Source organism: Lemur catta, chromosome 2, assembly GCF_020740605.2.
Source record: "Lemur catta isolate mLemCat1 chromosome 2, mLemCat1.pri, whole genome shotgun sequence".
NCBI classification, from domain to species: domain Eukaryota; kingdom Metazoa; phylum Chordata; class Mammalia; order Primates; family Lemuridae; genus Lemur; species Lemur catta.
In genome coordinates, this window is record NC_059129.1 from 2395352 (window position 1) to 2407116 (window position 11765).

Here is an 11765-nt window from a genome sequence, read left to right on the forward strand (position 1 = left end):
ATCTAAATGTCCAAGGGTAGGGGACTTTAAATAAAATATGGGAACTTCCATTCTATGAAATAATATGCAACTTACAAAACTGATGAATTTTATTTATACATAGTACGGAAAGATATCCCTGATATACTACTGAATCAACAGAACATTAATTATAGAGTGATTCTTGATCCATATTCTAAATATATTCATAGACATAGAACTGTAGAAACAGACTAAAATATTTATTGTGCTTATTTCTAGATGGTTGTATGAGGAATTTTTTTTTTTAGACGGGAGTCTCACTGTGTTGCCTGGGTAGAGTGCAGTGGCGTTGTCATAGCTCACTGCAAGCTCAGACTCCTGGGCTTAAGTGATCCTCCTGCTTCAGCCTTCGGAGTAGCTGGGACTACAGGCATGTGCCACCACGCTGGGCTAAAGGAATGTGTTTTACCTTCATTCATTCAAATATTTACTGAGCACCTACCATGTGCCAGACACAATTCTAGGTGCTGGGGGTAGGGCAGTAAAAGGTGTCTGCCCTCAGGGAACTAATTATCGTCGAGTAGTGGGAGACAAATATTAATATTACACAAATATATAATATCAGGTATCGATAAACGTTAGGAAGAAAAATAAGGCAGAGAATTAGGGAAGGCCTCTTTGAACAGAGAGTAAAGGAGCTAGCCTTACGGATAGCAAGAAAAAGAGATACCTTCATAATTTGCCAATCTCTCTTAATTTTCTTTTCCAAGCATTTAATACGTGCATAATCAAAGCAAAACAAGCTAGCTCTTTCCATTTCAGAAAACGATCTGGAGCCTGAGGCTTTGTTCGGGTCAAGGCGTGGAGAAGGTGGGAGTGGGTCTTACTGTGTATAGAAGGGAGATTCCTGGACGTGGCTTGCTCCGGATCCCTCCGGGCCCCAGGACCCCGGCGTTCCTCAGTTCCGCGCAGACGAAGCTGCAGGTAGAAAACCGCGGGACTCAGCCTAGCTCAGCGTCCCGCCAGCGGCAACCTGCTGAGCGACACAGGGAAGGAGTGTCCCGCGGCTGGCCCCGCGCCCCTCACTGGACTGCATTTAACAAAGAAGCTCCACGGAGAAGCGGGGCCCACGAGGCTGGAAACTAGTCTCCCTGGCCCGAGCTCCAGCTCCCGCCCCGCGGCCTCTCGGCCCTTGACCCACTGGCTGGAGCGGAAAGAGACCGGGGCGGAAGAGTCCACGCGGCACATCCTTTCCGGCGGAGCGAGCGCCCCATTCGTGGCAGAGCCAGGCGCCGTCTCCGCTCGTCAGGCCAGCCTTGGCTTCCCCATTTGGCCGCCTAGGAGCCAGAGGCACAGAAAAACGTGAAAGAAAAACAGAGACGGAGGAATTCACAGAGAATCGAGTATCAGACCCCGTCGGTTCATCAAGGAGTATGAGTATGGCGCATTTGGCGTAGCTGCATTCTGATTGGCCAGCCTGAGAAGTCTTCACGTTCATTGGTCAGCCTTAATTGACGAACGGTTTTGTCGGAGTGTAGTTCCCAATGCTTGCGGGACGCATGCGCAGTGTAGTTCCCCGGCGAGCTGCGCGTGGACTTCCGGCACCAGAACCTGGCGGCGGAACTGCGAACGCTTGGGCTGCCCTGGGAGGGGGCGGGGACCGGCTGAGCGGGCCGCCGAGCTCCGGAGGTCTAGCACGGGGCTCAGGTGGCCGGGGCCGGCGCCCTGAGGTGGAGGCCGGAGGGGGCGCGCACCTCTGGGAGGTGCCGGGTCGTTCCTGCGCCCTTTTGCCGGCTAGATCCCTGGGCAGACACCCCTGTGTGACGCCGCTCCCTCAGCTCCGCGCAGGCGAGGCTGCGGGGGACAGCGCGGGGCTCCCGCCGGGTCAGCGTTCCCGCCTGCCGCGTCTTGCTGAGCGACCCTGGTGAGTCCTTGTCCTCTCCAAGGAAACTCTTTCTCGGTCACTGGAGAATGAGAATGGGGTGCGTATCTTCCAGGGGTCTGAGCAGCAGAATAAATAAAGTGCTTAGTGTGAAATAGAGAACTGGAAACTTGCATGCATCACTCGGGTATTCGTTCGTTCGGAAATTGCAGCGCATCCGTACCGGGAAGCTCATGGTGTCGCTAATGAACCACTGCTAGGTGGAAAAAGCAAATGACAAAATAGTAAGATCTCATTTGTGTAAAAACATATCGGGCACATTTTTTTCTTTGTTTCTATGGATAACATTTTTAGTAAAAACATGGCCTTTGGGGCCACTTGTGGTTTTCTGGCTCCTTGAGTGCCACCTTTTGACTGAATCCAAATTTTACAGAATAAATCCTTTTAAGGGATTCTGTGAAGTTTGGATTGGTAGAGGGGCTGCACTTGGGGATCTGGAGGGCCACATGTGGCCTTGGCAGGTTCTCCACCCCTGTCGAGGACTTCATATGTCAGAATGTTAATTAGGGGGTGTAACTGCGTTGAGGAAGGGAGAGTTTCTCTTTTATATACTTCTATATTGTTTAAATGTCCCCTCTCTTTTTTGTTATGATGGTTTGTATTACTTTTGTTGTTGAAACAAACAAACAAAAAAAACCTCCAGAATTCCAAAGTACACTTCTCAGAACCACTGGAAGAGTTAACATTGTAAATTATAAATGTGTGTCATACATTCGCATATGTCTGCATAAATGGCTTTGGATGATGTCTCTGAGCCCTTCTCTGACATCCTCCCTCCCCCACACCAAGGCCAGATGTGTTTTGGAATTCAGAAGTTTTCAAATTTGAGAAAGAGAACACCGTGCACATATGGTATATCAAGTAATACCTCCAGAGTGATCTGCAGCAACACTCAATAATCAAACACATTAATTAACTTTTTTAATTGAAGTATAACGTACATACAGAAAACCACATTGTAAGTATTGCTTGGTGAATTTTTATAAACTGAACAAGTATGGTAAAATTTCTGTCATAAAACATATGAGCATTTACATTAAGTGGTATAAACAGATTATAAATATGCTCACATCAGTAGGCAGGCAGTGCTGCAAGGCATTGTAGGAAAGCCTAAAAAAGGCTTCAGGGCCACAAAAGGATGAGTACTGCAGTCCCCAGATGGCACTTCAGGCTGGTGTTTGGTCATGTATTCCACCCGACCCCCGAATCCTGCAATTTTGTTCTTTCTCCAGGAGTGCACATCCAAATGCCAGCCCAGCCGCTACAGGGGATCCCTCTGGGAGACTGAAAGGACAGGCTCTGGGGCCCAACTTGAGGCCCACCAGCCCTGAGCCTTAGGCCAGGGGAATGGCAGCCTCCCTGGAGCCCCAGGACCAGGCCCCTGGGGAAGGAGAAGGGCTTCTGATCGTGAAGGTGGAGGATTCCTCCTGGGAGCAGGAATCTGCCCAGCAAGATGACAGCAGGGATTCCGAGGCCTGCCGCCAGCGCTTTCGGCAGTTCTGCTACGGGGATGTGCATGGGCCTCATGAGGCCTTCAGCCAGCTCTGGGAGCTCTGCTGGCGCTGGCTGCGGCCTGAGCTGCACACCAAGGAGCAGATCCTGGAGCTGCTGGTGCTGGAGCAGTTCCTGACGGTGCTGCCGGGGGATATACAGGGCTGGGTGCGAGAGCAGCGTCCAAGGAGTGGCGAGGAAGCTGTCGCCTTGGCAGAGGACCTACAGAAGCAGCCAGCGAAATCCTGGCCGCAGGTGAGGGGCCCCCTGCACCCAGGGGCACCTGGATGGTACCTGAGCTGAAGAGAGGTGGCCATCTCCTTAGAGATGGGTTTTCAGGGGCTCACGGGAAGACACAGAGCCTGAGGGAGTGTGTATACAGGTTGCCTTTTGGAAAGATGCTGAGCAAAGTGTTTCTTTTTGGTGGTTTTGGAGGGCAGCAGTAGGACCAAACTGGGAATGGTCCAGAAAGGAGGTTTTAGTTCATGTGGGTTCTACAGACATTTATTCATGTTCTGCTCTAGGGCAGGCCCTGGGGACACAGCGATATGGACAGGTAGAGCACCAGAGGGGGTTAAGAAGGTGGAGCTGTCCATGGGCACCTGCTGTCTTGTGAGGTGTTGGGTCCTTGACACTGGAAGTATCTGGGGTGGTGCTAATGAGTGTCCAGGGTGTGGGGTTCTGCCCTTGCTGAGTGGTGGTGACTTTGGCCTTTGGCAGCTGGTTTTTGTGTAGTGATTGATCAGGGAGTGTCCTTGAGCACACAGCACCACCTGGTGTCACTTTCTCTGGGCATTGCTGGGCTCCATGTTGCTCTCCTTCCCCACCCCCAGCATCCTGAGGGATGTGTCCTGTGTCTCCTTCCCAGGGATTAAACTCTGTCTCCCCCGGTCTGGTCTCGGTGTTGATGAGCATGTTGTGGTTCCTGCACAGGATGTGCCCTCAGAGAAGGTGGAACCTGAGGCCGCAGTTCAGCAATCTGTGGCGGGGACACGGAGCCAGCCACCTGTACCCCAGGAGCAGCATGGCCTTGATGGTGAGTAAGCCTCTGTCCCTGTAGGCAGCAGAGGGGCTGGGCAGGGGCCTGGCGCCTTCACTGGTGTTGCCCTAAGGGTAGCAGGTGGGGTCTTTCCAGCCGGTGAAGCCCAAAAGTGTGTGCCCGTGTGCTTGTGCTGGGACACCATGTGGTCTGAGTCTCAGGCCTGGGCAGGCCTTTTTGAGGCTCCTTTGTTTTCCTTCAGCCCAGCTGCCTACTCTTCTTAAAGAGGGTCATGCCAGAGAGACGACGGACACCTGCTTTGCATCTGGGGTCCAGGTGAGTTGCCAGTCCCTTTGTCCTCTCTGAGCCTGGCCTTCTGGTCAAGGCCTTTCCATCCAACCCATCCTGTCCCTGCCCACAGCTGCTGAGAGGCCTGAGCAAGGCGACCCTCAGCCCGGTCTTCTCATCCCCTCTAGGGACCTGTGGCACTGGGAGACATCCCATTCTATTTCTCCCAGGAAGAATGGGGCACCCTGGACCCTGCTCAGAGGGATCTCTTCTGGGACATAAAGCGGGAGAACTCCCGGAACACTGCCCTGGGTAAGCGCTCAAGGGACCTGGGGGTCTAGACAGGCAGCCCTCCGCCAAATCTTGCTGGAATCCTAGTCTTCCTTCCCACCCAATCCTTAGCCAGGTCCATGAGGGGCCCTCCTCTCCCTGCCCCATCCAGATGGGTTTTGTGCCCTCGTGTTTGGAGAGCTAGATCCTATGTGGGAGGGGAACCACAGGAGCCACCTGGTTCCTCAGTTTCCCACACTGACAGTTGGGACAATTTACAAAATCATCTGAATCTGTTCTGTGTTGGAGTTTGAATAGCTAGGGTTCAGAGTTCGGAGTGGGATGGTGCACCCACTTGGGGAAGGCGGGGGATGGGTTAGGTGACAGCTTGTGGGGCTCATGATTAGCAGGCGCCTCAGCCACGGGGTCAGCCCAGTGGGAGTTCTCCAGGCTTTCTCAGAACCGCCTCTCTGCAGTGTTTGTCATCATCCCCATTGTGTAGATGAGGAAACGGAGGTGTGGGCTGTCTCGACCCGAAAGCCGGGAATCTTTCCCCTGAGCTGCGTTTCTTCCTCTCCTCCACTCTGGCCCCAGAACCGAGCGGGATTCAAGAAGGTGCCTCCTCTCCCTCGCAGGTTTGGGGCTCAAAAGCCAGAGTGAGACGTCCCAGCTGGAGCAGGTGGTGACTGCTCCGCCAGGCCAGGCAGGCGGCGACGTGACAGTGTCCTGGAGCCGCGAGGAGGCCGAGGCCTGGGAGAGCGAGAACCGGCCCAGGGCGACCCTGGGCCGAGTGGCGGGTGCGCGCCGGGGGCGGCCGCCCACGCGCCGGCGCCAGTTCCGGGACCTGGCGGCCGAGAAGCCGCACAGCTGCGGGCAGTGTGGGAAGCGCTTCCGCTGGGGCTCGGACCTGGCGCGGCACCAGCGCACGCACACGGGCGAGAAGCCGCACAAGTGCCCGGAGTGCGACAAGAGCTTCCGCAGCTCCTCGGACCTGGTGCGCCACCAGGGCGTGCACACGGGCGAGAAGCCCTTCTCCTGCTCCCAGTGCGGCAAGAGCTTCAGCCGCAGCGCCTACCTGGCCGACCACCAGCGCATCCACACGGGCGAGAAGCCCTTCGGCTGCAGCGACTGCGGCAAGAGCTTCTCGCTGCGCTCTTACCTGCTGGACCACCGGCGCGTGCACACTGGCGAGCGGCCCTTCGGCTGCGGCGAGTGCGACAAGAGCTTTAAGCAGCGCGCCCACCTCATCGCCCACCAGAGCCTGCACGCCAAGATGGCCCAGCCCGTGGGCTGAGCGGCCAAGCGGCACCTGAGGCCGCCCAGGAGGGCGAGTGTTCCCTGTGCTGCCCGGCAGCGTCACATTCTCCTTTGTGTACCTCGGGGAGGGACCCCAGGGCACCCACGCACAGAGCTTGCCCAGTACTCAAAGGCAATGGGATTCCCCCCTGGCCCTCTGGTTCCCCTTCCTGCTCTGAGCGTCTCTCTCCTCTGGCTTCCTGGAGCCCCAGCACAGTCCATCAGGGGCAGCAGGGTAGCTTGAGGACACAGGAGGACCTCGGGTCCCTTCCCAGAAACCCCCTTGGCCATGTTTGCTGTGTGGCTCCTTGTTCCCTGCCTCTTAGGTGGAGTTGTGGCCCAGGCCCTCTGCCCTGCCAACCTGTGCCTTCCAGTGGGGGTGGAGGACTGGCTTTGCTCACTCCAGGGGATGCTGGGCTTTGACAGGTGCGGTGGCTCACGCCTGTAACCCTAGCACTTAGCACTCTGGGAGGCCGAGGTGGGCGGATGGTTTGAGCTCAGGAATTTGAAACCAGCCTGAGCAAGAGCAAGACCCCGTCTCTACTAAAAAAAAATAGAAATTATCTGGACAACTAAAAATATATAGAAAAAATTAGCCGGGCTTCGTGGTACATGCCTGTAGTCCCAGCTACTTGGGAGGCTGAGGCAGGAGGATTGTTCAAACCCGGAAGTTTGAGGTTGCAGTGAGCTAGGCTGACACCACGGCACTCTAGCCAGGGTGACAGAGTGGGACTCTGCCTCAAAAAAAAAAATAAATAAATAAAAATAAAAAAAATAATAAATAAAAATGAGAGGGACATTCAGCCCACACCTATGAGAGTCTGGGTCTGGGGCACAGCCACAGAGGCTTTCTGGCCCCCCACCCCCCATTTCTAGGCCATGATCACTCTTCCCTGTCCCGGCCACACGAAAGCTGCCTGCCTTTTCCCCCAGCAGGCTTGCCCCAGTGTGTTCCCCTGAGAGCCACACCCCTGCCATTCTGGTGAGGGTGGTGGTGATTCCAGTGACAGGAGGCCAACCCTGGAGAGCAAGGACAGGGCGCCCGGTGGCTGCCCACTCCTCCAGTGGCACGGCCTGCTTGCGCTGAGCACTGGCGCTCCCCCAGCACTTTGTCGCTGACCCCTTAGTGCTGCATTCCGTGTTTCCCGTCTGCATCTTCTGCAGATGTGCGTTAACAGGGACAGACCACTGGCCTTTCAAAGATGCTCAGCCCAGCGGGCCTCAAAAGGGCAGCAGAAAGGTTTGAATAAACGTGGAAACTTCCCTCCAGGCTGTTCTGTTCTTTAGCTCGATGGGGCAGGGGGGTGGGGGGGGTTTCCTGGAATTTGTACCCCTTGGCGTGGTAGTCCAGGTGGCACCTGGTGCTGTGCAGTCACCAGGTGGAGCCACATCCCTGGCTCCCAGGTCGGCTGGGCCCCAAGGAGCAGCTGTGGGCCCCAGGACTCTGGTCTCCCTGTGTCCCCATTGCCTGCCTGCTCTGGGGACACCCTCCGTCCCCTGGCAGGAGAATGGGGAGCCCAGCAGGACTGGGGTCTTTGCCAGGCCACTCCTCTCCCTGCCATTCAACACATACCACGTGGGGGTCACTGGGACTGAACCCAACGAGGTTTTGCTGTGGACAGGGTTGTTTCCAGTTGGTGATTTTTACCTCTGGGGCTTGGTACTGTTGTATGGGTGCATGCGGGGGAGGTGGGAGCATTACGAGGACTTTCTGGTGCTGTGGCTGGCTCTAAAGGGAGACACTGGGGTGTAACAAGATCAGATAGGAGCGTGGGCCAGGAGCTAAGAATAGGATTGGGCACAGGTTCCTGGCTCAGGTGGGGGCGCGTCAGTGCCAGCCAGGAAGTCACTGGCTGGAGCCAGGGAACGGAAATGGGGCTGGGGACTGGGACTCAGGCTTCCAGGGAAGGAGGGCAGAGTACAGCTCAGCTCATAAACAGCTGATACAGTCAGCGCGGTGAGAGGGCAAGGGTTAGGACCCGGGGCGCTAGGAGCTCAGTGCTTGGTGCTCGGTGCTCAGAGGAAGCCCACCTGGCCCCATGGCCTTCCTGGTGGCTGGGACCCTGCGGGTGGCTGCGCAGATGGCAGATGCTCGAGACAGCCTGGGGAGAAAGGTAGTGGGAGGTCCCGTCTGGCCCAGCCTGCCCCCGACACCCAGCTGAACCCCAACCCAGCCCAGCCCTGGCCTTGCCTCCCCAGGGAAAGTACAGCGTACAGGGTCCAAGGGTGGCCCTGACACTCAGCAGCCCTGGGGTGTCTGCTGCTGCAGTTGCTGCCCTGGAGGGCGTGTTCCGGGTCCTGGGCTTTGACCACTGCGAGAGGAGGGAGGCTTCAGTCCAGGTGAGCCCTCTCCTCTCTTTCCTCCCCCCACTCCAAGCCCAGCTCCCAGCCCCACGCGGAGCCTCCCCAGACTCAGACCAGGCCTTTGCTCTTGCCCCTAGGGCTTCCTTGAGGAGCTGGTTGGGTTCCGGGAGTGGCTGGATGCCCATGGGGGCCCTGTGGGCTGTGCCCTAGTGGCCTTGGTGGCCCCCAGCGGGCAGCTGAGGCAGCCACAGCAGCTGGTGCGGGAGCTGAGCCGCTGTGAGGCCCTGCGGGGCTGCCCCAAAGTCTTCCTGCTGCTCTCCAGTGGCCCTGGGGGTGAGTGAGCAGGGCAGGGAGCCCAGTTCTGGACAGCAGAGCAGGGTGAGGGCTGGGCAGGAGAGTGGGGATCCCCCAGGCCAACGAGCTGCTTCTCCACACAGCCACCCTGGAGCCCGGAGCCTTCCTGGCTGGCTTGAAAGAGCTCTGCAGCCGCTTTCCTCACTGGTCTCTGGTGCAGCTGCTGACGGAGGTGGAGGCTCCGGACGGGGAGTCCCAGGGAGGAGGGCTGGCCCTGTTGTCCCCTGGCTCCTCTGTGCTCTCCTGCTTGAGCCAGTTAGAGTCATTCACATTCCCCCTCCCATTCCTTCTACAAACCTTTATTGTCTGCACCTGTGGTGTCAGCCTTAGGGCCTCAGCCCCACCCCCGTCTCAGAACCACGCCCCGCCCCCCCCAGACGCCCCAGACTGCCGCCCAACTCCGTGCCTTTGCCCAGGTGGTTCCCTCTGCTTGGCAGGCCCTCCGTGTTGTCCTGCCAGCTTTACACAGTCCCTTCCAGGATGTCAGCAATGCCTTTCCTTGCACCTGTACTTCGGGCCACCCCTTTTCACAATCATGCACAGTGACCATCTGTCCCGTTAGACTGCAGGACACTGGAGGCTGGGACTGGGAATGGTTCAAGTCTGGTACTGAGGGCTGATGGTCTTGCTGGGCAGCTGGGCGGCCCCTGTGTGGCCCTGGAGGTGAGGCGGGTGGGCTCCAGCTGGACTCCACGGCTCTCCCAGGCCTGGTGGCCTCTGCAGGCAGTGTCCATCCCATGAGCCTTCCCTCACCGGCCTTGCCCTGCTCTAGGGAGCGTCCCCACCTCTGTAAGTGCTGATCCCAGGTGGGGGTTAATGGTACGGCCACTGTCCACTTGTGCCCATCCATGCCCAGGGAAGTCCGTGAGCTTGAGCCTAAACTGGCACCCATGTGTTGCCTGGGGCCATGCTGCCCTGCCCCCTTTGCACCTCCTACCCCTGTCCTGGCAGTGACCCTGAAGAGACTTAGTAGCCATGAGCCTTGCGGAGTCTTTCCCCGACGCCAGGAAAGACCGCCTAGGTTGCACCCCTCTCTGCTCCCCCAGGGAGCAGCCCCCTGAGGTGCCCTCGGGCTCCACCCTCCCAGCTCTTCTGCAGGGTGGCTGAAGAGTCCACAGGGGGCAGCTACTGCCCCATCCTCCGGAGCTCCTTGCGGGGGACACTGTGCCTGGGAGGCGTGGAGCCCTGGATGCCTGAGGTGAGGGGGTGGGGTGGGTTCCAATCATGTGGCCACGGTTTCGAGTGGCACAGAGGCTAAGGGAGACCCATGCAGGGAGGTGAGTGGCAGGAGTCCCCTCAGACCACTTAGAATTTTTCTTAACCCCTTCTGTAGCCAGCCCCCGGCCCCAGCACTCACTACGACCTGTCCAGGGCCAGGGCTGCCCTCTTCCTGGCTGTGATCCAAGACCGGCCTGGGGCCCAGCATGATGTGGAGGCACTGAGGGGGCTGTGCCAGGCCCTGGGCTTCGAGACCACCCTGAGGACGGACCCTACCGCCCAGGTGAAGAGAAGCCCAGAACTTCCACTGGTGCCCTGAAGGAAGGGCTCAGGGGACTCTCCTGGGCCTCTCTTCATCACTGGCGGGAAGTGCACCTGCAAGTCTAGCTCCTATCCTCCCTGCTGCATGCATTGGGCAGTCACTTCCCTGCCTCTGGAAGCCCAGTGTCTGTGGCCTCCCATGTTGGCTGCTTCTCTGTCCTCAGCTCAGAGCTTTGGCTTTGAGGCCTTGGTTCCCTTCCTCGACACTCCCCAGCCCTCCTTCCTTCCAGGAAGCCAGACCATGTCACCTTCAATGGGGCCATGCCAGGTCTTGCAGCAGGGGTTAGAAAAGAACTTCCTCCCTGGGCCTGCCACTGGCAGGAGGTCAGAGGGCAGAGGGCAGGGGCTAAGAAAACTTCATCGCCCTGCAGAGGACAACCAGGGGCTGGGGAGGCAGCAGCCTTGGCTCAGGCCTCAACCTCGTCCCCACCCCAGGCTTTCCAGGAGGAGCTGGCCCAGTTCCGGGAGCGGCTGGACACCCGCAGTGGCCCTGTGAGCTGTGTCCTTGTGGCCCTGATGGCCCATGGGGGTCCACGGGGGCAGCTTATGGGGGCTGACTGGCAAGAGGTGCACCCAGAGGCACTGCAGCGGGAACTGAGCCACTGCCGGGCATTGCGGGGCTGCCCCAAGATCTTCCTGCTGCAGGCCTGCCGTGGGGGTGAGCGGCACCCCAGCCTGCTCCTCCGGCCCAAGTTTCCTCAGCCAGCCCACAGCTCCTAGGACTTGCTGTCTACTTCCTGTAGGGAGCCTGGGTGCCCACCCTTCCCTACCCCTTCTCCCATCCTCTCAGAGGTCAAGTCCACAAACTTGAGCTCTTAACCCTTAGCACTTGTCATTCAGTGCTGTGAATGTTCCTGGCCTGGCAGGACTGCCCCGGAGCTCTGGGGCCTGGGCTCTTGCCTGACCCTACTGTTCACACGGGGTCTGGACACTCAGAGGCAACCCTTGGTATCCCCTGAGTGAAGCTGTCTCCCTATCTCCCTCCCCAGGGAACAGGGACGCTGGTGTGAGGCCCACAGCTCTCCCCTGGTACTGGCGCTGGCTGCAGGCACCTCCCACCATCCCTTCCCATGCAGATGTCCTCCAGATCTACGCTGATGCCCAGGGTTGGTTCTGCCTTTCTTCCAGAGCCTGGATGTGGGCAGGGCTGGTGGTGGGAACTGTCCCAAGAGCATTTCTAGGGCTCTCAACTGGGGTCCTGCTGCCACCTCCATCCTCTCTTTGCTGAGACAATGGGAAGTAGTCTTCCTACACTACAAGGGCCTTTGAGAAGTGGGAGCATCTTCCCCTATTTGAGCCTTGTGACAACCCTGGAGTCAGCAAGGTGCAATAGCTTTTCTG

General features: G+C 57.9%; 3 protein-coding genes across 4 annotated transcripts; all 3 read left to right on the forward strand.

Annotated features, from left to right (window-relative positions):
- Positions 1-1581: 1581 nt before the first annotated feature.
- ZNF213 (zinc finger protein 213) lies at positions 1582-6726 on the forward strand. Of its 2 annotated transcripts, none has more exons than XM_045542398.1 (6): positions 1582-1943; positions 3136-3649; positions 4328-4430; positions 4636-4709; positions 4850-4973; positions 5567-6726. In XM_045542398.1, exons 2-6 carry the CDS (start codon positions 3251-3253, stop codon positions 6223-6225), a joined length of 1359 nt encoding a protein of 452 aa, XP_045398354.1. In that variant the 5' UTR covers positions 1582-1943; positions 3136-3250; the 3' UTR covers positions 6226-6726. The 2 variants fall into 2 exon arrangements, with proteins under 2 accessions (XP_045398354.1, XP_045398353.1); XM_045542397.1 differs by having other exon boundaries at positions 1582-1885.
- Positions 6727-8028: 1302 nt separating this feature from the next.
- Positions 8029-9460, forward strand: LOC123632296. The gene is made up of 4 exons (XM_045542402.1): positions 8029-8341; positions 8427-8567; positions 8669-8864; positions 8969-9460. The coding sequence occupies exons 1-4, from the start codon at positions 8267-8269 to the stop codon at positions 9445-9447; spliced, it is 891 nt and encodes a 296-aa protein (XP_045398358.1). The 5' UTR covers positions 8029-8266; the 3' UTR covers positions 9448-9460.
- Positions 9461-9775: 315 nt separating this feature from the next.
- Positions 9776-11652, forward strand: LOC123631979 (caspase-14-like). The gene is made up of 5 exons (XM_045542117.1): positions 9776-9854; positions 9932-10083; positions 10219-10386; positions 10860-11082; positions 11414-11652. The coding sequence occupies exons 1-5, from the start codon at positions 9776-9778 to the stop codon at positions 11650-11652; spliced, it is 861 nt and encodes a 286-aa protein (XP_045398073.1).
- Positions 11653-11765: the final 113 nt, after the last annotated feature.

Bases quoted from the DNA above. Each gene is read 5' to 3' on its own strand.
- ZNF213 (XM_045542398.1), top strand. From the start codon at position 3,251: ATGGCAGCCTCCCTGGAGCCCCAGGACCAGGCCCCTGGGGAAGGAGAA. The intron at 4,431-4,635 runs GTGAGTAAGCCT...GTTTTCCTTCAG, and splicing joins GGAGCAGCATGGCCTTGATG to CCCAGCTGCCTACTCTTCTT. The intron at 4,710-4,849 runs GTGAGTTGCCAG...CATCCCCTCTAG, and splicing joins GCTTTGCATCTGGGGTCCAG to GGACCTGTGGCACTGGGAGA.
- LOC123632296 (XM_045542402.1), top strand. From the start codon at position 8,267: ATGGCCTTCCTGGTGGCTGGGACCCTGCGGGTGGCTGCGCAGATGGCA. The intron at 8,342-8,426 runs GTAGTGGGAGGT...TTGCCTCCCCAG, and splicing joins GAGACAGCCTGGGGAGAAAG to GGAAAGTACAGCGTACAGGG. The intron at 8,568-8,668 runs GTGAGCCCTCTC...TCTTGCCCCTAG, and splicing joins GGAGGGAGGCTTCAGTCCAG to GGCTTCCTTGAGGAGCTGGT.
- LOC123631979 (XM_045542117.1), top strand. From the start codon at position 9,776: ATGTGTTGCCTGGGGCCATGCTGCCCTGCCCCCTTTGCACCTCCTACC. The intron at 10,387-10,859 runs GTGAAGAGAAGC...TCCCCACCCCAG, and splicing joins GGACGGACCCTACCGCCCAG to GCTTTCCAGGAGGAGCTGGC. The intron at 11,083-11,413 runs GTGAGCGGCACC...CTCCCTCCCCAG, and splicing joins GCTGCAGGCCTGCCGTGGGG to GGAACAGGGACGCTGGTGTG.